This window comes from Gopherus evgoodei, chromosome 11, assembly GCF_007399415.2.
Source record: "Gopherus evgoodei ecotype Sinaloan lineage chromosome 11, rGopEvg1_v1.p, whole genome shotgun sequence".
Taxonomy (NCBI): domain Eukaryota; kingdom Metazoa; phylum Chordata; order Testudines; family Testudinidae; genus Gopherus; species Gopherus evgoodei.
In genome coordinates, this window is record NC_044332.1 from 38,463,548 (window position 1) to 38,487,827 (window position 24,280).

At 42.7% G+C, this 24,280-nt stretch overlaps 1 protein-coding gene across 3 annotated transcripts in view; it reads left to right on the forward strand.

Annotated features, from left to right (window-relative positions):
- The window catches only part of ATF2 (activating transcription factor 2), a 92,189-nt gene that overhangs the window by 18,449 nt on the left and 49,460 nt on the right, over window positions 1–24,280 (forward strand). For 2 of the 3 annotated variants that reach the window (XM_030580862.1, XM_030580864.1), the window contains exons 5-7: window positions 9,943–10,039; window positions 12,719–12,837; window positions 15,566–15,694. In XM_030580862.1, the coding sequence (XP_030436722.1) occupies window positions 9,943–10,039; window positions 12,719–12,837; window positions 15,566–15,694 (345 nt within the window). Of the gene's footprint in view, window positions 1–9,942; window positions 10,040–11,546; window positions 11,829–12,718; window positions 12,838–15,565; window positions 15,695–24,280 lie in introns of those variants that run through there. The other variant, XM_030580863.1, reaches the window with a different exon arrangement.

Genomic DNA, 24,280 nt, shown 5'->3' on the forward strand with positions numbered 1-24,280 from the left:
ACCCTATTAGAATTCTTGTGGACAAGAGTGATCTGCTCAGTATAGTGTACTTGGACTTTTAGAAAGCCTTTGACAAGGTCCCTCACCAGAGGCTCCTTAAGCGAAGTAAGCAGTCATGGGACAAGGGGGAAAGTCCTCTCAAGGATGAGTAACTGGTAAAAAGATTGGAGACAAAATAAGAATAAATGGTCAGTTTTCACAGAGGGGAGAGGTAAATAGGGAGGTCCCGCAAGGCTAAGTGCTGGAACCAATGCTGTTCAATATAACTCATAAATGATATGGAAAAAATGGGTGAACAGTGAGGTTGCAAAATTTGCAGACAATACAAAAATTACTCAAGATAGTTTAAGTCCAAAGCAGCCTGCTTTGGACTTACAAAGGGATCTCTCAAAACAGTGTGATTGGGCCAGGAAAGAGCAAATGAAATTCAATGTTGATAAATGCAAAGTAATGCACATTGTAAAACATAATCCCACTTATACATATATAATGATGAGTTCAAAATTAGCTATTACCACTCAAGAAAGAGATCTTGTAATTATCCGATGATAGATCTCTGGAAACATCTGCCTAGTGTTCAGTGGCAGTCAAAAAAGCTAATAGAATGTTAGTAACCACTAGGAAAATGATAGATAATAAGACAGAAAATATGATAACATTCCTCTATAAATCCATGGTACGCCCACATCTTGAATACTGTGTGTAGTTTTGGTCACCCCATCTGAAAAAAGCTGTATTAGAATTGGAAAAAGTGCAGAGAAGGGCAACAAAAATGATCAGGAGTATGGAACAGCTTCCATATGAGGAAAGATTAAAAAGACTGGGACAGTTCAGCTTAGAAAAGAGACGACTAAGGGGGGGTATGGTGGAGAAAGCAAATAAGGAAGTGTTATTTATCCCTTCACATAACACGAGAACTGGGGATCACCCGATGAAATTAGTAGGCAGCAGGTTTAAAACAAACATAAAGAAATACGTTATCTTCACACAATGCCCAGTCAACCTGTGGAAGTCATTGCCTGCGAATTTGAAGACCAAAAGTATAAGTGGGTTCAAAAGAGAATGACAAGTTCATGGTGGATGGATTCATCAATGACTATTAGCCCAGATGGTCAGGGATGCAAACCCATGGTGTGGGTATCCTAAGGCTCTGACTGCCAGAAGGTGGGAATGGATGACAGAAGATGAACCTTTTGATAATTTCCCTGTTCTGTTCATCCCCTCTGAAGCTTCTGGCACTGTCCACTGTCAGCGGACAGGATACTGGGCTAAGTGGACCATTGTTTTGACCTAGTATGGCCTTTCTTATATTCTTATAATGTGAGGCCTTCACGCCTTCTCAATTCACATGAGGATTGGAAAAGGGGTACTATATTTTGTTCTAGATTATTAATCTTGTTCTTCTTCCCTTCCATACTGGTATGGTCCAGCTTCTATGGTTTTAGGTAATATGTGAGATTTTCTTGATGCAAACAGTGATCAGATATTCATTTCTATTTTATCTGCTCACAATTTTGTCAATATCCACTGCGAACTTGCAAGTGGTCCTTCCTGCAGGGTGTAATGAGGAAGACGTATGTAGACTTCAGGGGAAGGTGCCAGGATGTGAATCTCTCAACCTGGGTCAGTTTGTAGTGGGAGTGGTAGCCTATACCACGAAATGAAGGGCACACTAACTTAAAAGAACAACTAGGGCTTAATAGTTAGATGGACACAACTCTCATAATAGAGTGAAAGTTAATATTACACATCACATCTGGGCAGCCTGTGGTTAGGTCCTCCTGAGCAGACTGAAGACCTTTCAATTGTTACCTACATAATCATCATAATAGGTATGTAATCTATGGTCAGAAAATGTAGCTGCCCATAGCTGTAGGGGTTTTCCATATGTAGAGGAGTGTAATTTTCCAGTGTGTTAAATAATAATGAAGCTAATAAGCCATTTTCCTTTAGGCTTGTCTTCTGTGTTTCTTCCTATGTACTAATAACTGCTCAATTTATACTTATTCTGTAAGGAAAAGTCATTGCATTCTTGCAGATAATGGGGTTTGGTTGGTGTGGGGTTTTTTTTGTTTGTTTTTTGCACAATGTTGCTTTACAGAAGCAACAAGATTTATTTTAATACAACTCTAGGATTTGTTCTTAGTCTTATACAGTCCCATTTGTCTGACAGTGTCTAAGTCCTGAGTGGTAACATTGAGTCTGAGTTAGATTTCTTGTCAGTTTGTGAGAGACTGATCATCATTTTAACATTGAATTGTGTATTTAATTTCTGATTGTAATGTTTATAATTGAAAGATTCAAGGAGGTGAATGTTCTTTGATTTTTTTAAAAGGGAATTTTAGTGTACTACATTCAAGAGTTCAGCATACTTTTATTTTTGAAAGAATGTTATGGCTTATAGACTCATAGACTTTAGGGTCAGAAGGGACCATTATGATCTTCTAGTCTGACCTCCTGCACAACGCAGGCCACAGAATCTCACCCACCCACTCCTGTAACAAACCCCTGACCTATGGCTGAGCTATTGAAGTCTTCAACTTGTGGTTTAAAGGCTTCAGGGTGCAGAGAATCCTCCAGCAAGTGACCCATGTCCCCCGCTGCAGAGGAAGGCGAAAACCCCCCAGGGCTTCTGCCAATCTGCCCTGGAGGAAAATTCCTTCTCAACCCCAAATATGGCCATCAGCTAAACTCTGAGCATGTGGGTAAGACTCACCAGCCAGACACCCAGGAAATAATTCTCTGTAGTAACTAAGATCCCACCCTATCTAGTGTCTCTTCACAGGCCATTGGGCATATTTTCTGCTAATAGTCAAAGATCAATTAATTGCCATAATTAGGCTATCCCATCATACCATCCCTTCCATAAACTTATCAAGCTTAGTCTTGAAGCCAGATATGTCTTTTGCCTCCATTTTCTGATGGCCAGTTTATATCTATTATTTCTTGTGTCCACATTGGTACTGAGCTTAAATAATTCCTCTCCCTCCTTGGTATTGATCCCTCTGATATATTTATAGAGAGCAATCATATCTACCCTCAGCCTTCTTTTGGTTAAGCTAAACAAGCCAAGCTCTTCGAGTTACCTCTCATAAGACAGGTTTTCTATTTCTCGGATGATCCTAGTAGCCTTTCTCTGTACCTTTTCCAGTTTGAATTCATCCTTCTTAAACATGGGAGACCTGAACTGCACACAGTATTCCAAATGAGGTCTCACCAGTGCCTTGTATAATGGTACTAACTCCTCCTTATCACTACTGGAAATACCTCCTCGCTGATGAATCCCAAGACCACATTAGATTTTTTCACAGCCATATCACATTGGTGGCTCATAGTCATCCTATGATCAACCAATACTCTGAGGTCCTTCTCTTCCTCTGTTACTTCCAAGTGATGTGTCCCCAGTTTATAATAAAAATTCTTGTTATTAATCCCTGAATGCACGACCTTGCACTTTTCACTATTAACTTTCATCCTATTACTGTTACTCCAGTTTACAAGGTCATCCACATCTTCCTGTAGGATATCCCGGTTCTTCTCTGTATTGGCAATACTTCCCAGCTTCGTGTCATCTGCAGACTTTATTAGCACATTCCCACTTTTTGTGCCAAGGTCAGTAATAAGAAGATTAAATATGATTGGTCCCAAAACCGATCCCTGAGGAACTCCACTAGTAACCTCCTTCCAGTATGACCTGTTGTAGTCTCCTCTTTAACCAGTTCCTTATCCACCTTTCAATTTTCATATTGATCCGCATCTTTTCCAGTTTAGCTAACAATTCCCCATGTGGAACCATATCAAATGCCTTACTGTAATTGAGGTAAATTAGATCTACTGTGTTTCCTTTGTCTAAAAAATCTATTACCATCTCAAAGGAGGAGATAAAGTTGGTTTGGCATGATCTACCTTTTGTAAAACTATGTTGTATTTTATCCCAATTATCATTTACCTCAATGTCCTTAACTACTTTCTCCTTCAAACATTTTTCTAAGACCTTGCATACTACAGAGGTCAAACTAACAGGCCTGTAATTACCCGGATCACACTTTTTTCCCTTTCTTAAAAATAGGAACTATGTTAGCAATTCTCCAGTCATACGGTACAACCCCTGAGTTTACAGATTCATTAAAAATTCTTGTTCATGAGCTTGCAATTTCATGTACCAGTTCCTTTTGTATTCTTGGATGAAGGTTATCTGGGCCCCCTGATTTAGTCCCATTAAGTTGGTTGAGTTTGGCTTCTACCTCGAATGTGGTAGTATGTACCTCCATATTCTCATTCCCATTTGTCATCCTACCATTATCCCTAAGCTCCTCATTAGCCTCATTAAAGACTGAGGCAAAGTATTTATTTGTTTAGATATTGGGCCATGCCTAAATTATTCTTAACCTTCACTCCATTCTCAGTGTTTAGCAGTCCCACTTCTTCTTTCTTTGTTTTTTTCTTATTTGTATGGCTATAGAACCTTTTACTATTGGTTTTAATTCCCTTTGCAAGGTCCAGCTCTACATGGCTTTTGGCCTTTCTCGCTTTATCCCTACATGTTCTGACCTCAATAAGGAAGCTTTCCTTGCAGATCCCTCCCATCTTTCACTCCTTGTAGGCTTTCTGCTTTTTCTTAATCACCTCTTTGAGATGCTTGCTCATCGAAGCTTGGTCTACAACTCCTGTCTATGAATTTTTTCCCCTTTCTTGCAATGCAGGCTTCTGATAGTTTCTGCAACCTTGACTTGAAATAAATCCAGGCCTCCTCCTCCAGATCTACAAGTTCTTCAGTCCAATCCACTTCCCTAACTAATTTCCTTAATTTTTTAAAGTTAGCCCTTTTGAATTAAAAAACCCTAGTCACAGATCTATTTTTGTTTATTCCATTTAGTTTGAACTGAATTAGCTCTTGATCGCTCAAACCAAGATTGTCCACTACAACCATTTCTTCTATGAGGCCTCACTACTCACCAAAACCAAAATGGCATCTCCTCTTTTTGGTTCAGCAACTACTTGGTGAAGGAATACATCAGCTATCGTATCCAGGAAAATCTGAGCCCTATCGTTACTACTAGCACTTGTCCTCCAGTCTATATCTGGGAAATTAGTCTCCCACAATCACACAATTCCCATTAGTATTTACTGCATTAAAAACATTAAAGAGGTCTCTGTCCATATCCAGATTGGATCCCGGCGGTCTATAGCACGCCCCAAGCACTATCCCAGGGAGGCTGTAGTATCTTATATTTAAAAGAAATCAAGAGTAATTCTAATCTGAAACATTGTTCTTTCAAGTAATTTCTGCTTAGCTTTTCGGGCTCTATACCATGGAGTTAGAGACTAAGAAAACTCGATTGTGTGGAGGTTTCAGAAGTAACTTATGTGATGTGAATTATATTAAAAAATGGCAAACATTTTTTTTAAGTATACAGTAGTAGAAATCAATGAGTACTGTGGGTTTTTTTGTCGTCATGGTAAATGCTGTTGTTGCATGTATGCACAGTGAGCAGGTAAAGTATATGATTGTTACTGCATTACAATAAAAGGAAAACCAACTCACACTATGCCTTGCTCTAGCAGTGCCACAGATCCCTCATTTTCATGAGCACTGAAATATTCACCAAATTTAAATAAAAATAGATTTAAGGGACATCAGTTCAAAAATGTAATTTCTGAATATTTTACTTGTTACAAGAATCATTAAGGATTGATATCATTGAAAGGGAGTAGAAGAAAATATGTTTTTTTGTGCATTTGGCAAAATAGTTACATTATTTAACAATTTTCCCTGTAAAGTTGATCAGTTTCCACTTTGATTTGTTAGGATATTTTACGTTTTTTGTAAAGAAGTAACATGTAGAGTGCGGCTCGGGGGCAGGTAGACAATAATACTTGAAAGTACTTTTAGCTAATTTAAAAAAAAAAACAAACCTGACTAGCACTCAAGTTAATAGCATCTCCAAGAATTTAATTTTTAAAAATGCAGTGATTTAAAAAATCCATATTAACTGCAAAAAAAAAATAAGCTAAATGCTCAAAACTTCATTAGCCTGGAGTTGTTTGCCTTCACTTGTCTTGTGCCCTTTCAGAATGTGGAGAGTGGCTAACTTAAACATCTGAAAACCCAGAGTGCAGGAATGAGAATATATTCTATCCCAACAATACAACCTTAACCGTACTTTCCCTGAAGCTGGCAGTAGGGTAGTGCAAAGGTTAATAAACTGTCAATGGAAGTGGAGGATTCTCATTCTTTTGATGTCTTCAGATCAAGACTGGATTATTTTCTGGAATATGGTTGAGTCAAATAAAAGGCATTAGGCTCAATGCAGCAGTAACTGGATGGAATTCTCTGGCCTGTGTCATACTGGAAGTCAGAATTTATGTTCTAATGGTCCTTTCTGGGCTTAAAATCTCTGAATCTACAGTAGATAGATCTGAGAAAGGACTAAGCATGCCCCATTATTCGTGTTAAGTTCTACAGATTTGACTTCCAATATTTATCTGCATGGACTTCAGCTATATTCGTTGTGTTAGGTGTACTTGTTTTGAATGATGGAGGGATTAATTGGAACAACTTGCTAGAGATGTGACTGTGATATAAAGAGAGGTGCAGGTATACCTTGAGGGATCAAGTATGCTTCATTTCAGCACTGAGTTTTGTAGATTGTCAGTAGAGTGGCACCAGTTACCTTGTCATGAAGATTATCAGCAGTGTAATGGCATATGTGACAGCGGTGTCCAGGGCTTTGTGAGGGATAAGTGAAGGTAACGTCTCAGAACAAATCCTCAGGACAAGCATGAAAGTGTGGTACCATTTTTGCAAATCTGGGGTGGTTTGTGTGGAGTAAACTCAGTGTTTGAGTGTAGACCAAGGGGAAGTGGGTAGTTTCCTATATCTGACGTAAACCCAAGGTTTGCCTTGGAAAAGAGAAGGTACTAGACTTTATCCTACTGTGCTCATATGCTCTGTTCCCAAGTATTCTGTAGCATCTATGCTGTGAATGTATTTAATTGATATGCTGGGGAATCGCTCTAAAAGAGCAGAGTTAAGGTTGCATTGCAGGAGTCGCATGTACCTTTGTATTTCCAGGTTTTCAGAGGTTTACGTTTAGCCATTCTTCACATTTTGGAAGAGCACAAAGCCTGACTGGGTAACATTAACTTTGCCTTAATGAAGTTTTGGCAAAATTAATTTCCTTTGAGTTTAAAAAAAAACACAATAATTTCTCAGTGTGCTCATGTACCACAGCCCAGCTCTCCACCTCCATTGCCTCTGTCTCCTTGGCAGCGATTACAGCCACAGAATACACTGGCCACATGTTAGTGTCTTCAGTGCCCTTACATCATCTCCCCATCTCTCTGCCTGCCTGGCACAGCCTGGTTCTCTCTCCTCAGCCCTCCTGTCCACGGAGAAGCAGGCATTAGCATGGGACCTGCAGTTTGAGAAACTGGGGAAGGGATGCAGCAACAGTGCAAGCACTAACATGGAGTTGGGAAGGAGGGGCATTTTTTGATAACCTCACCCCCCTTTCAGAGGAAGGATTATCCAGTGGTTAGGACTGGGGATTTGGGAGACATAGTTTCAATTCCCTGCTTCGCCATAGACTTCCTGTATGACCTTTGTCAAATCACTTAGTGTCTTTGAGTCTCAGTTCCCTAACTGTAAAATGAGAAAGATAGCACTTCCTTACGTCACAGAGGTGTTGTGAATGTAAATACATTAAAGATTGAGGCACTTGGATACTACAGTGATAGGGGCCATGTAAATACCCATAATTGATGTTAATATTGATGGATGTGAGGTTTGGGGGGTGGGGGCAGGGGCGAAGGGGCAGAGCTAAGCCACTCCAGTATCACCTACTGCACTCCTCTGACTCACCCTTTTACTCTACTCTTTCCTGCACTATTCCAGCCCCTCCCCCCACTGCTCCAACCCCCATATTCCTCCAAGCTGTTCAGACTCTCTTATTTCTGCTCTGACACTCTCCTCCAACATTTCCTCCATATGCCTGCTGCTTTGAGCCCTTTCCACACATTTACCAGCTGCACCCTGCTTCTTGGCACTCCATGCCCTAGAGGGGCTATAAGTAAGTGGGAAAGTGATGGGGGCTCTGAGGATTCCATGAATCAGCTGAAACCAGGAAGAGGCAGGTAGGTGGAGAAAAAGTCCCCAAATCTCGCCCTAGTGTATGTGGAAGAGGCTCTAGACGTCCATCTTCAGCAGAGGATCCAGATCTTGGCTCACACATGGTGAGGCAAGGATTCAGACTTCCCTGTGAAGGGCAGGAACCCCCCAGATCCTGGCTTACATGCAGAGTGGGAGGGACAGGGGCTAAGACCTCCCTCTGAGAGGCAGGAGCACCCAGCTCCTTGAGCTCACCTTCTAGCCCCCAGCTGTGGGGTTGTGAATGGGAGGCATCTCCCCTATCCCCATCTTTCTGCTGCCACTACCTGGCCCAGGCAGGGCTAGGGAGGGGAGTATGTGGGGAAAACCAATGTTTGAATTATCCTTGGCATGTTTGGTCCCTCAGTAGCTGTGCCAGAATACAGCCCTAAGGTGAAAAGCCCCCATCCCAACCTCACAATTCCTGCATTGCTCCACCCCCTCCCCCCATATTCCTTCACTGCTCTGACATCTCCCCCACACACACATTCCCCAGCTGTGTCTCAACAAAATAATGAGAATTTGAAAAAAATTGTGCAAAGCTCCTGAGAGTGAGTTGTGTAGTAGGTACATCTTGACCAATGACACATTGACTTACTATGCTTTTGATCACACTCAGTTCCATTCGTCAGGAAACAGACAAAGACTGACCTGTGATTTAGTTACTCTGTCTAGTGGTTTTTCATCTTATCTCTATTTAATTACTGGTGATTTCCTGGACAGTACTTCTAAAGTAAAATCTGAATCTGCATGTGGATTTTAGAGCAATTTAAAAAATTTATCTTAAACCAGAAACATTGGTCTTGGTAAAACTTCCAAAAGCAGCCCTGCAGAATGCAGGCGAAGAGCAAGGATGTGCACATCGCACCTTCTCTGAAAGCTGCCAAGGGTAGGGGTAGAACTCAAAATGGATGAGTACAATGAACACAGCATGTTTCCTGAAGCCATCTAGTTATTGTGACAACAGCCTGCCTCGCACCCTTGCTGCACATGTGCATTTCTATCTCTTTGGCTCATCAATTTTGGCAAAAGCCATTCTGGAGATCTAAACTCTGTCAATAACGTTTTCAATATTGTATTGAGTGGGTGTCATGTGCTAGCTAAATTAAATGTTGAGTAAATGAGAATAATCTGAATTCCAGGTGTGTGCAAAAAAATAAGAGTTTGTAAAAAGCGGAGGAACTGTATCTTGAGGGGACTCCCTTTGTTCAAATGACCCCTTTAAGGATTATTAACCCTATTCTACAGGCTCATGCAGCACAGCAAAGACAATCCAAGTAGGCATGTGGATTTTAGAGCATTCACAGTGGTCAACCCTTAAACAAAAAGCCATGTTCAACCTTAACCATGTTCAATCTTAGCTATGGCAGAAAACCAACTCTTCTGTAATTGCAAAAACCACAGAGGTTACTGTGCTCAAAGACAATAAATGTTTATAATACTTTTGTGTCAAAACTGTATCTTGACTTTTTGATTTCTGTAGGCTTCTTCACAGTATCAGAAAGTAAAATTTTATTTTATGCTGACTTTTACTGACTCAGTGTTGTTACTTAATTATTGCGGACATTTTTTAGCAGTATTGTGTATATATATTTTTAATTTTTCTGACCACTTGATGGTAGAATATTATATCCAGCATTAACAGGAACAGATGTGTATCTGTTTAATGAAAATCAACTGATATTTTAGTAATTAGGATGATTTTACATGCTGTGAAAATGACTTTCCATATAATTACATTCACTTTGGTCAAATTCAAAGTTTTAACTGTACTTTAAAACTTTTTGCCACAGCGTTTTACCAACGAGGATCATTTGGCTGTCCATAAACATAAACATGAGATGACACTGAAATTTGGTCCAGCTCGTAATGACAGTGTCATTGTGGCTGGTTAGTATATACTTTTATTAATAAGTTATCCCTCTTTCTCCTGGAATGTGCACAAATTTTATGGGGTTTTGTACATGATATGATTTCTATAGACTGGTGAAAGAAAATATCAAAGAATTCTTGTATGGTAAAGGTTTGCAACATGTATTCATTATCCATTACATTTCTATCTAAATCACCTCTCTTGACATGGTATATAATAACAGGATTGTCAATATTGCAGTAGTTGACTAACCTACGTAAGCATTCATATGAAAAAGCACATACTGTATAACCTTTTATGTCTAACCTCATCTGACGCTTAAACGCTTCCCCAAGGTCTTGGTTGCCCTTATAGTTTACACATATGATGAAATAGGTTTTTTCCCCTAAAAATACTACACCTTGTACAGACTGCAGTTGTCTTAAGAAAAACAATCAATAGTATTGTAAATATTTTAAAATAATAGGTTGTTACAAAGAAGACAAGTCTTTTAATTTTGTCTAAGTCAAAACTACTTATTTGCAATATCTGATATCAAACTTTAAACCCTGAATCCCTTTGCCTTTCTTGGTCAGTCACAATCTTATTTTTCTTATTATTGTTTTTTTTTCTTAAAAAAAAATTCCTCTCTAAATTTATTAAGTCTATGGCTCTTACAGCCACAGACCAATCATGAATGGACCATGTAAATATTGCTAAGTAAGCTCCTCTTGAACTTCTTGGAGATGGTGCATATACTACACCATAGATATAGTCAAAACATTTTCCAGTGATGGCGCAGTCTAATTTAATTATACAAATGCACTAGCCCCTCTTTCCAACCTTCCGTTATTCCAAGTTGCTAATTTATTAGGAGAGGCAGACAAATGGAATTCTACAGTTAAAAAAAATTGGCAGACTTTTAAGTACCAGAAATGCTCTCTGCAGTGTGTGCAGTTTGTGGGGGACATCTATCAGGCAGTCAGGTAAGTGGCAGTGAAAGAGTTCTTTATCTGCCTTCCCAAGCATGCTAAAGTACTTCCATGATTTTTCCCCACTATCATACATGAACTCCCCTTGAAATTAGTCAAACCTTGTGTAATGTACAGTAAAACAGCTTACTTTCATCTGACAGTGCATAAATTCTAAGTGAAATAAATGGGAGTTTCCATACTATCCAAAATATAAATTTAAAATGAGTACAGAAGTCATTCACACAATAGTCAATGGAAGTGCTGTGATTTTAGTTTTATGATGCAAACATCTTTTAAATCAAAAAAGTTTGGAATACTATCTTCACTACACTTAAAAATGACACAGCATATGAATAACAGAAGCAGTAGTCCTATTGTTCACAATAAAAGAAGAAATACAAAACAGGTCCACAAGTTGATCAATGCCACTTTCCCTTGGGTTTAAATTGTGGGGGGCCCTCGCACAACAGCAACTCTCATTCCTGTTTGAAAATAAAGCTTCTTTCTTAAAATGATCCTCTCTGCTAATGCAGGTACTTAAGAGTTGTTCCTTCAGCCAATAGATGGAGACAGAACTCAGACTTTTGATTACATCTTCTCACCTGTGTCTATACCATGAGGGACTGGTCTACAAACCCCAGGTGTATGTCTCTAGCAGATGGAGCAACAATACCATTTCTGGCTGGCCTGAATGAAAGAGGAAAAGAAGTGTGCCTTGGAGGCCTAAGAAACTTTTTAGCCACATGCCATATCTCCCTTTCCAATCTTATCCCTGGGGTTTTGAATGAGAGAATCTTCCTAATTACCAAAACTACAAGTGAAAGCCACCTTCCAAAAGTTAACAGTTATTAATGTAAATACCATATTTTTATCTGATTTTCTCTATGTATGTAACCATTCAAGCCTCCATTGTAGCCAGCTACTTATCAGTGTGTATATGAAAGTGAGAGGTAAGAGGGAACTCCACTCAACAGAAGAGCAAGTCTAATTAAAGGCTTCCCTCTGATAGCAATCTCTGCTGACCCATTGATGTGTATTGTTGCGTTTTACACCTATTAATTTGTACCAGCGCATAACAAAGTGTGCCCCCATCAAAGTGGGAACTAGCATTCATCCATATTGTTTATTTATAGTGTATTATTAAAAATAACATTACAAATCTAAGAAAGTTGGCCCATGTATCTGATGTGTCTATTTTTAATCATTTAAATATTTTCAGATCTAACTACTCTCTCCAAAATAGGTGGAAGCAAAACCCACATTATGAAATAACTGACAGCTGAGTTGTTTAATAAACCATTTTAAGGAAAGCTAGCACAGAAATATTCCAAAATGCCCAAAATATTATTTTTACACACACAGTAAAAATATCTAAAGTATTTTGAATTAAATTGCCAGAAAGTTTTGAATAGTTATATGCCTGCTTTAATTGAAAAATTGTTTAAAACAAATGAGTTTGTAACCTTAGCAATAGTGGTTTTAGGTAGAATGGGTTGCAAGTCTTTATAATTAAGGGGAAAGTTGCATCTTAGATTTATTTTTAAATAATGTTAAAGAAGAGCCCTTAAACTGTAGCACAAACTTTATTTTAACTAGGTGGTTGTTTGCTTTAGTGTTAACGATAAATAACGAAAGTAATTACAGTTTGGGCATTGGTGGTATTTTCATATTTTTATTTTGAAGATAGTAATAACGTTCTTACTAAATCGTATTTTGGGAAAAAAATGTTTAATTTCATTTCAGATCAGACACCAACACCAACTAGATTCTTGAAGAACTGTGAAGAAGTGGGTTTGTTCAATGAGCTAGCAAGTCCTTTTGAAAATGAATTCAAAAAGGCTTCAGAAGATGACATTAAAAAAGTATGTTGGCATTATTGGGCTTAGAAGTTACTGTATACAATTTTTTTGTTTTGGTCTGGAAGTACTTTAATGTACTGAGAGATTTGTTTGTTTTGATAAAGCAGAGGAACTGTGTTATACTGGAATGTGTGCTTTAAAAAAAATCAGTGTTCTCAATATTTTGTTTTTCAACTTTGAAATGCATCAGTCATCAACATAGAAGTGTACGTATATGTTGTATGGAGAGAATACAAATTTAGGCCCCAATTCTGCAAAGACTAACACACCTGCTTCATTTTACACAATGTGGCTTTAATTGGCTTTACTGTTGTCTTTTTTAATAATTTAAAAGCCCGAGCCACAGTTTGTTAAAGTGAATGGGCATCTTTCCATTGACTCCAGTGGGCTTTTGATGAGGCCCTAAATGAGTAAATCATTCTAAAAAAGAACCCAGTTCTTACAAGGGGAAAATATGTAAATAAAAATCAGGTGGAAGGAATAACTCTTAATTGTTCTGCAGGTACACAGATTAGACAACACTTTATCAATGTACGCATTATTTTAACTGAATATTAGTAATGAATTAAACAGTGATAAATTCAGCAACTAAAAGTGAAGTATGGTTTGAGAACACATTTTACTATTTTAACTTCAGTTAAAGTGACGTTTAAATCTCTGACAGACAAATCTCACTTGAAAAACAAATGTTGATAACAATCAAAACCACCACACTTGTTCTTATTGTACAAATTGAATTTTTGTGTAAACTTGAATTGAATCCATTTCTAGTGAACTTTATTTAAATACATTTAGATCTGATGTCTTTCATTTTAATTCCTTCCCATTTATAAATGCTTAGGGCCCAAACCTACGAACACTTGTCAATGTGAAAAACTTTACTTATATAAATATAGTTATTCAAATGAACAAAGGTATGCAGGATCACATCTTTAGTTTTCTTTGTCTCTGTGGAGATAGCAGAGACACTCAGAATATAATAGAACGCTACCGAGCCCTAAAAAAATCTGTCACTTGCCATTTTCTGTGTGCCCAACACAGCTCCAAATGATGACTCCCACTAATGTTTCTCACCCCATTATATGTAGCACTATTGAGCCTGTGAGTACTTGCAGGACTTTCCAGAGCACTCACTGCCATCTCAGGAGGCTACAAAGATAAAAGAATTTTTAAAACTTTGCAGTTCCTTCAACACTGCTCTTCATCCTCCCATCTGACCTTCATATCTCAGGGAGGGATATTGTACTGTGATCTCCCTAGGGCAGTGATCAAAGGAGAATGGGGTTAACAGGGAGTATCATGTGGGAGGAGTTATTTAACTGCATTTTCTGGTTTTCGGAGTAGTTTCTGGCTTTTAACTTCCATGTTCTGGAAGAGTATAGGGAGAATGGGCACTCCTAAACAATTTTCTCTCTTTAATGAAGTTGGGTTGTCTCTTGAAAGAGCCAGATAGAGTATAATGAAAGGTAAAAATCTTTCTCGAGAGAATTATTTTCCTCTAAGGTATTTTGGCAGATGGGCTAGTTTGCAAAATGTGAGTCAGTGGGTAAATACTCTGGACTTTCTTTTTCTTTAACCAGTGTCAGTGATACTGATTAAAAGATATTTTTAAAGGAATTCCAGATGTAGTCCTCATGCCTTTTAGAAGTTATTCGGTCAGATTTTAACAACGTGAAGCCATTTGAGCAATTATATATGTTTTTCCCATTCTCTTTTTAAACAATTTTGTCTCTTTCAATAATTATTCAATATGTTTGTTTGATAACGTTTTGTCCCTTGTAGCTTTTGGAACTTAAGGTTTTGCTGTCACACTTGTGATTATAATCATTTGCTTGGTAACAATAAAATTTAATAAGCATTGCAATGTAACTTCATGGTGTGAGTTCAAAATAAAGTAGAAGTTAGGTTGTGATGGAGAGCAGTTATTCAGAACAAATCTGCAATCACACTAAAGAAGACAGAGAAGATTATGGGAAAGAAAAATGAGTCTTGTGTGTTTTGGGGTGTTTTTTTTAAGTTTTGCCCAAGGTTGAGATTTCCTCCTTAGGCTTCCATTTATTTTGAGACTTAAAGTGCTTTCAAAGTTTAAACTTTATTCTTAGCAATATAAGTGAAAATTTTAGCATGTTAAGTGGTGTTTGTGATTATTGAGAGTTCTCCATTACAGGCTGCTTAGGATTGAATTGAAAATGTAATCAGTTACAGACCAGGAGCCCAATACAGTGTGATTACGTGGTCATATAATTGTCCTCATTCTCAAATTGTTAGAATCAGCAGGGCCAGCCATAGCATTCAGAGTATAGAAGAGAGCAGGCCATGCAGAAGCCCAAAGGACTGAAAATAATACAAGGCAGGGACAAGGGGCTTTCTGGAGAATATGGCTATCTTGTGAAGCAGAATACCTTAGGCTCCATTCTCAGTTGTTAACTTCCTAAGGTTTTCAGGAAAGGAACACTTCTCCTACAGAACTTACAGGGATTGGCCTGTACTTTGGCTGGCCTGAGGACTTGAAAGGAGAGGAACCAGACATCTGCCCAAGGGACTGAAGGTCATATAGAAGTGGGAATGATATGGGGTAGCTTAATAAGCTGGCTCTGCTTTAGATGGCCTGTGCTCCTTGAGAACAGAGCTTCTACTCCTTAGGGCTGATACTTTCCCCAGCAGCTTATTTTGTTTTTACATATTATAATTTGAGTGGCTAACAGTTTTATTTGCATGTTTACTCTTTTAGATGCCTCTAGACCTATCTCCTCTTGCAACACCAATCATAAGAAATAAAACTGAAGAGCCTTCAGTTGTGGAGACAACTCATCAGGATAGTCCTTTACCTCATCCAGAGTCCACTACCAGTGATGAAAAGGTCAGGAACTTATTTTTCTGGATTCAGAACATTTTTATAAAGAACATTCACAGCAATGTATTTAGTTTTGTATATATTTACTAGAATTGCTTTGCTGACCTAATTGTTGATTGTACAGAGATGGTAGTCATATTGTAAAAGATTCAAAACCTTCAACCCTTCAGGTAAATTTTGCTTAAAATAAACATCCTTTATTCTTCTTTGAGTGCTTGCTCATATCCATTCCAGTTAGGTGTGTGCGCGCCGTGTGCATGTTCGTCGGAAGATTTTTACCCTAACAACATTCAGTGGGTAGGCTGGGCTGGAGTGGCACCGCATATATACCCCTGCCAACCCAACCACCCCTCAGTTCCTTCTTACCGCCCGTGTCGGTCGTTGGAACAGTGGAGTGCGGTTTTACTGACCTCCACCTCCCTAGCTACTCGTTCTCTAGTTATTTTGTTGTGTATGTAGTTCAAAGTTATATAGTTATAGTTAGTTTTTATTGTTCATAGTGTACAGTTAAGAGGGGTTCGGGGATTAACCCCTTCCCCGCACCCAGTGCCGGGGCCTATGCCCGGTTCACCGGGTTTCAAACTGTGCTCGGCCTGTCATAAGCCGATGCCGACAGGAGATCCACACAACTCCTGCCTTAAGTGCCCCGGGGAATCTCACCTGACAGATAAGTGTCGCATTTGCAAGGCTTTTAAGCCGAGAACAAAAAAGGAGCGGGACTTTCGGCTAAAGCAGCTCCTCGTGGAGGCATCTCTTACCCTCCGCCATGGTTAATTGGCGGGCAGAAGCACCTCCTCGCCACCGGACTGTGCCAGTACTGCCAAGGCCTCTCAGCACCGGCCGTTGCCGGCACCGAAGTCGACTCGGCACCACTCCCTCTCCCCGAGGTCGAGAAAGCCTAAGGCTGCTGCTGCTTCCGTGCCACCTACACCACAGCCAGAGAGCTCGTCTAAGTCGGATTGCCCAGCACCGACACCTGCTGTGGCACCGACAACGTTCGTACCGTTGATTGTGGTCCCACGAGGGCCGTCGAGTCCAGTGCCTGTCAGCTCCCCGGCGTGAGCTGTGGTTGAGCTTACTATTCCATCCACGCTGAAGACATTCTCAACGGCGAGGGATCTGATTGCCATGACAGAGTCGATGCTGCCTCAACTCCCGGCACTGCCGGTACGGGTAATACAGTCAATCGGCAAGCCTGCCTTGATAAGACCATCCTCTGTCGGCACAGCAGAGCGGCACCATTCCCGATCACAGTCCTGCAGATGTTCCAGGTCCCGTCAGCACTCCCGCTCCCGACACCACTCGCAGTCCCAGTACTGTTCTCCTCGGTACCGGTCGCACTCACGGCACCGGTCAGTATCCCGTTCGCCAGCCCGCTACTCTCAGCACCGTTCCAGCTCCCAACACTGCTCCAGGCACCGTGACTCCCGTAGCCGCTCCCGACGTCAAGCCTCGAGATCTCGGTCGACCTCCCAGCACCACTCCGGTCGCAGGTCCCGATCTCGTTCCTGGTACTGGTATGCTTCCCGGTACCGGTCCCTGGTGCCGAGTAGGGCAAGGTCCGCTAGAGACAGAGATTCTGCCCAGGGCTTTTCAGCACCTCCAGGGCCATCCAGACACGCATCAGTGTCGTCCCACTTGGACAGCTCTTATGCTCAGGACCGCGATTCTGATGTGCCCACCAGAGTCTTCCAAGACCATCAGTGGTCTTTCTGGACACCTTGGGCATACCACCAGGCCCAAGGTGTACCAGTAGTTCCGTCCCGCTCTGTCTCATCAGAGCACCGAGTGCCAGAGGCGACGGTTATCCGTCCTCCTCCGACTGCTGCGAAGGAAGCCCCAGTTCACCCGCCGGACTCCCAGGTTCCTCTGGAGCAGGACGTCGCCCAAGAGCAAGAGGCCACCCAGGACCCGCTCGTCGCTGGCATCTCTTCTTCCTTTTCTCCAGATGAGGCGGTGGCAGGAATATCCTCCTCGGGCCTTCCTCCAATCGACCTGAGAGCCCATCAGGACCTCCTAAGGAGGGTAGCACTCAATATGAACCTCCAGGTGAGGAAGTCCCGGAGGTAGAGGACCCGGTAGGGGACATTCTATCAGCGGATGCCCCCACTAGAGTGGCCCTACCGTTTATTCGGACCATCCAGGCGAATGCCGATACAATATGGCAGTCCTCAGCCTCTATCCCTCCTGCGTCCAGGGGAGTCGAGCGTAAATATATGGTGCCCTCTAAAGGGTATGAGTACTTGTATGTCCATCCTCCTCCCTGCTCACTAGTTGTCCAGTCCGTTAATGAGAGGGAATGCCATGGCCTGCAGGCACCAGCCCCGAAATCGAAGGAGGCTAGGCGAATGGACCTACTCAGCCGCAAGGTGTACTCGGCAGGGGCCCTACAGCTCTGGGTGGCAAATCAACAAGCCTTGCTTAGCTGCTATAATTATAACACCTGGGTGGCGGTGGGTAAGTTTACGGAGCTTCTTCCTCAAGACTCCCACCAAGAGTTTGCTGTCCTCTTGGAGGAAGGGAAAAAGGTGGCTAGAACTTCCCTCCAGGCCTCGTTGGATGCAGCAGACTCAGCAGCCAGGACTCTGGCCTCGGGTGTTGCCAAGAGGCGCATCTCATGGCTTCAGGTTTCAAACCTCCCACCGGAGCTGCAGTATACCATTCAGGACTTACCATTTGATGGTAAAGGCCTCTTCTTGGAAAAGACTGACCCCAGGCTGCAAAGCCCGAAGGACAACAGGGTCATAATGCACTCTCTCAGCATGCATACGCCGGTGACCCAACGCAGGCCTTTCCGTCCCCAGCCTCACTGCCCATACTCTGTGCCTAGACAAAGACAGGACTTTGGCAGGCGGCGTGGCCGAGGTGGTCGCAGACGACCGTCAGGACCCCAAGGGGGCCAAAATCAAGGTCCCTCAAAACCGCCACCAGGACCAAAGATGAACTTTTGAAGGTGCACCCGAGGGCGGCATACCAGTTACAGGTCAGGATCCCTCTCCTCCCCTCTCCAACCTTCTCTCCTACTTCCTCCCAGCGTGATCCCAGTTAACTTCAGATCTTTGGGTCCTATGCATGGTGGAGTATGGGTACCACCTCCATTTTATTTCAACCCCGCCCTCCCACCCTCCAACCCTGTCCCTCTTCAGCAACCCTTCTCACAAGCAATTCCTCTTACAGGAGGTGCAGATGCTCCTCGCCATAGGAGCTATAGAGGAGGTACTGATGGATGAAAGGGGCAAGGGGTTTTACTCTCGTTATTTCCTAATCCACAAGTTGAAGGGAGGTCTCAGACCTATCCTAGACCTGCGAGGACTCAACCAGTTTATGATAAAGTTGAAATTCCGCATGGTATCCCTGGGGACCATTATCCCGTCCTTGGATCCTGGAGACTGGTATGCCGCCCTTGATATGAAGGACACGTACTTTCACATCGCCATCTTTCCTCTGCACAGGAGATACCTCCGCTTTGTAGCCAACCATCAGCACTTCCAGTTTACGATCCTGCCGTTTGGCCTTTCTGCAGCCCCAAGGATATTTACAAAGTGTATGACCGTAGTCGCTGCCTACCTCCACCGACATTGGATACACATTTTTCCGTATCTGGACGATTGACTCATCTGAGGGGCCTCCGAGACACAAGTCACTCAGCATGTGGGCATCGTCAAGGACCTATTCACATGTCTAGGCCTGATGATCAATATAGAAAAATCCACTCTGGTTCCCACGCAGAGGTTAGACTTCGTAGGAGCTGTCCTGGACTCCAATCTAGCCAAAGCCTGCTTACCACTGCCGTGGTTTCAGGCGATGGCAACAATCATCCGAGGTCTACAGAATTTCCCAACGACCTCGGCTTGCACTTGTCTCGGTCTCCTGGGTCACATGGCTGCCTGCACGTTTGTAACCAACACACCAGGCTCCGCCTCCGTCCTCTCCAAGTTTGGCTCAACGCGATATACCGCCCGGGCAGGGACCCGATAGACACGATAGTCACCATTCCCCCGAGCACTCTAGGCTCCCTAGAATGGTGGCTAACTCTCTCCCTGGTTTGTGCAGGAATGCCGTTCCATCTGCCCCAACCCTCAATGTCCCTGATGACGGGTGCGCCATCTCTCTGCTGGGGTGCTCACCTCGGTCACCTTCGTACTCAAGGCCTTTGGTCTTCTCAGGACCTGGCATTACACATAAATGTCCGAGAACTGAGAGCAGTCCCCCTGGCGTGCCAGGCGCTCCAGCAACAGTTGCGAGGCCGTTGTGTCTCAGTGTTTACAGACAACGCAATGGCCATGTACTACATAAACAAAGAAGGAGGGACACGGTCCTCCTGCCTTTGTCAGGAGGCCATCCAACTCTGGGACTTTTGCATAGCCCACTCGATAGATCTGGTAGCGTCCTTTCTCCCAGGTGTTCGGAACACCCTGGCGGATCGACTCAGCAGGTCTTTCCTGTCTCACAAGTGGTCGATCTGCCCATAAGTTTATGCATTCTGTTTTCCAGAAGTGGGGATTTCCCCACATAGACCTGTTCGCTTCCCGCGAGAACAGGAAATGCCAGATGTTCTGCTCCTTCCAAGGTCTCTCCCCGGGATTGATCTCAGACACTTTCCTTATGCCGTGGAAGAGCCAGCTCCTTTATGCCTTCCAACCGTTCCCGCTGGTTCACAAGGTCCTGCTGAAACTCCACAGGGACAGAGTGTGCATGATCATGCTCCAGCGTGGCCCAGGCAGCACTGGTACACCACATTACTCGACCTGTCGATAGCCAACCCAATTACCCTGCCGCTCCACCCAGACCTCATAACTCAGGACCACAGCAGGCTTCACCACCCGGACCTGCAGGCTCTTCACCTCACAGCATGGCTGCTGCGTGGCTAAACCAGTCAGAGTTACGTTGCTCTGAATCAGTACGACAAGTTCTCCTGGGTAGCAGGAAGCCTTCCACCTGGTCAACGTACCTGGCCAAGTGGAAGCGTTTCTCCTGCTTGTGGGAAACACTTAATCTTACTCCCACTGAGGTCTCGATCCCCTCTATTTTGGACTACCTCTGGTCTCTCAAACAGCAGGGCCTAGCAGTATCATCACTGAGGATACACTTGGCAGCCATCTCTACCTTCCACCCAGGTGAAGGTGGTCGTTCCGTGTTCTCACACCCTATGGTTTCGAGGTTCCTCAAGTGCTTGGAGCGCTTATACCCTCAAGTACGCCGCCCAGCCCCGACCTGGCACCTCAACCTGGTTTTAACCAGACTTATGTCTCCCCCATTCCAGCCGTTAGCAACCTGCTCGCTGCTATACCTGTCTTGGAAGACAGCTTTCCTCGTAGCTATTACACTGGCCAGACGAGTCTCCGATCTTAGGGCTCTTACGGTGGATCCGCCGTACACTGTGTTCCACAAAGACGAGGTGCAGTTACGACCACACCCGGCTTTCCTCCCTAAGGTGGTTTCGGCCTTTCATGTTAACCAGGACATCTTTCTCCCGGTCTTCTTCCCGAAGCCACACTCAACGCGATGGGAGCAACAGTTGCACTCCCTTGACATCCGTAGAGTTCTCACATTTTATATTGAGCGGACAAAACCGTTTTGTAATACGCCCTAATTCTTTGTCGCGGTAGCAGACCGAAGGAAAGGCCTACCTGTTTCCTCTCGGAGGATCTCATCTTGGGTGATGGCGTGCATCCGCACTTGTTATGATTTGGCTCATATTTCCCCAAGCCACATCACCACGCATTCTACCAGGGCTCAAGCTTCATCTGCCGCCTTCCTGGCTCGTGTACCTATCCAGGAGATATGTTGCGCAGCTACCTGGTCCTCAGTCCACTCCTTTGCTTCGCATTATGCTCTGGTTCAACAGCCGAGATGATGCAGCCTTTGGCTCAGCAGTTTTGCATTCTGCCACATCTCACTCCGACCCCACTGCCTAAGTAAGGTTTGGGAATCACCTAACTGGAATGGATATGAGCAAGCACTCGAAGCAGAAAAGACTGTTACTCACCTTTGTAACTGTTGTTCTTCGAGATGTGTTGCTCATATCCATTCCAAACCCGCCCTCCTTCCCCACTGTTGGAGTAGCCGGCAAGAAGGAACTGAGGGGCGATTGGGTCGGCAGGATTATATATCCGGCGCCATGGCGGCCCCACTCCAGGGGGTGCCCAGCCGACCCACCAAGTGTTGCTAGGATAAAAATCTTCCAACAAACGTGCACGCTGCGTGCGCGCACACCTAACTGGAATGGATATTAGCAACACATCTCGAAGAACAACAGTTACAAAGGTGAGTAACCGTCTTTTCTTCCCACTGGTCCTCCAACAAATTTAGGAGAGACCAGATTTTTCCTGATATTTCTTCTTCTTGTCTTACTCTCATCTACCTGAGTTCTGCTCTTTGAGTCCTCCTCCATTCCAGCCTGTCTTGAAGCAGTTCCTCGGAAACACTGCAGCTAATTATATCCTTTTGTAAAACATCCATCTATCTAGTTTCAGATCTTAAAGCCCTTCTCTCACCTTCCACTTTTCAAGATAGCATCCTGTTTCCTATGTATTCCTCCAATGTTGACATATGAAAATAAGCCATCTAAGCCTGGATTCCTTCAGCTCTTCTATAATTGGTACCACCTTCATACTTCCTCAAATTGTACATTCCAAGCATGGTCCATCCTAATAACTCCAAGCATTGATCTTAACACTAATTTCCACTGTATTAAAGAACTGCTTCTGGCTCTTCCTCAGTGTCCAGCACTCTAAATCATACAAAAGTGCTGGCCCAATTACCATCTTGTAGATCTTGCTTTTCAGTTTGATAAGCATTCTCTTATACAGATCATTTCACTCACTTTTCTTCATTTAGTCCGTGACTTTCCTTTTCTGTTTATAAGAAAAAAAACTTTTTTTAAAAAGAGCATCTTTATATATCATAAATAGGACTACAGATTTGTCACATCTTTTCTATCCAAAAATCATGGCGCGATATTGGTAAAGTTAGTAAAAGTCACAGGTTTAGGGAACTGCTTTGTGATTTTTTGTTTTGTTTTGTTGATAAATGCCTTGGCAGATGAAGGGCACTGATCACCTACACCAGCACCGTCCCAGCACCACAACCCTAATCCTGGCCTAGATAATTTGATTGTGACTGTACAAATGACCACATAGTTTACCTTTTTTTGTTTGTTTTGCCAGGATACCATGTAAATTCACAAAATGTCCATTTTCCTGCTATCAACCTGACATTTTGCCTGCCTTCTTAGGTTCTGCTTGCTTTTTAGTCCCCCTCTTTCCCAGAGGGGAAACAAGTGTGTTTCTTTGCTGGCTATTATACTTCTGGTATTAAAAGGACAGAGTGTGCGGCAGGGAGAAGGGATATCTTTCATGATTCAAATCCTGTAGGAGAACACTTCAACCTCCCTGTCCACACAATAGCAGATCTTAATGTGGCCATACTGCAGCAAAAAAATTTCAGGACCAGACTTCAAAGAGAAACTGCTGAGCTTCAGTTCATCTGCAAATTTGACACCATCAGCTCTGAACTAAACAAAGACTGTGAATGGCTAGCCAACTACAAACGCAGTTTCTCCTCCCTTGGTTTTCACACCTCAACTGCTAGAACAGGGCCTCATCCTCCCTGATTGAACTAACCTCGTTATCTCTAGCTTGCTTCTTGCTTGCATATATATACCTGCCCCTGGAAATTTCCGCTACATACATCCGATGAAGTGGGTATTCACCCACAAAAGCTCATGCTCCAAAACGTCTGTTAGTCTACAAGGTGCCACAGGATTCTTTGCTGCTTTTACAGATCCAGACTAACACGGCTACCCCTCTGATACTTTCATGATTCAGTGCATCAAGGATGAGAGTGTGACCTGAGCCACCAGACCTTTTCTTGCAGCTGAATGGGCAAAGCAGCTGAAGCAGTTGCATTATCTTGGGTAAAGACGACTTACAGGAGGAATATGCTGCCATCTGGTGCTTGTAAACTGCTCAGGATCACAGCTCCACTCTTGCAGCACTTATGAGCTCTTCATAGCAGCCACATTCTCCTTCTGCACAGCTCCTAAACTTAATCTGAACAAGGTTACCCTTTAGGAGATCTACAGGGCAGATTTCTTCCGCTGCAGTTCTCCCCTGGTTTCCCACAATGAAATACTTCATGCCTTTGTTCAAAATCTGGGAGAACTGATGAGCCATGGAACAAATGCAAGTTGTGTTTTGCTCGTTGTGAGGTGCAAGTTTCAAAGCTGAAGATCTCTTTTTATTGAAAAAGCCCTGCTGCCAATCCACTCCTATTTAAACTAGAAATGCTCCCAGTTTGACCACTTCTGAATTCAAAAGGCACCATAGAAAGAGAAGCAGTCTTTAGGGCAGCAAGGTCCCTAACTATTCAGGGCATTATCAGTCCAAATCTGCAACATAAGCTTCATTCAGAAATCAAATGGAAGCCAGTGCAGCCTATAGGGCACAGGTGTAATATGTTCCCTAAGTGAAATACCATTTAATAAGTGGGCAGTTGAAATCTGTACTAATTGAAGGTTTTTTTTTTTTCCATAGTTTTAAAGTGTAGTCTTGAGTACAGCAGCAGTCAAATCTGACAAAGGCATAGGTG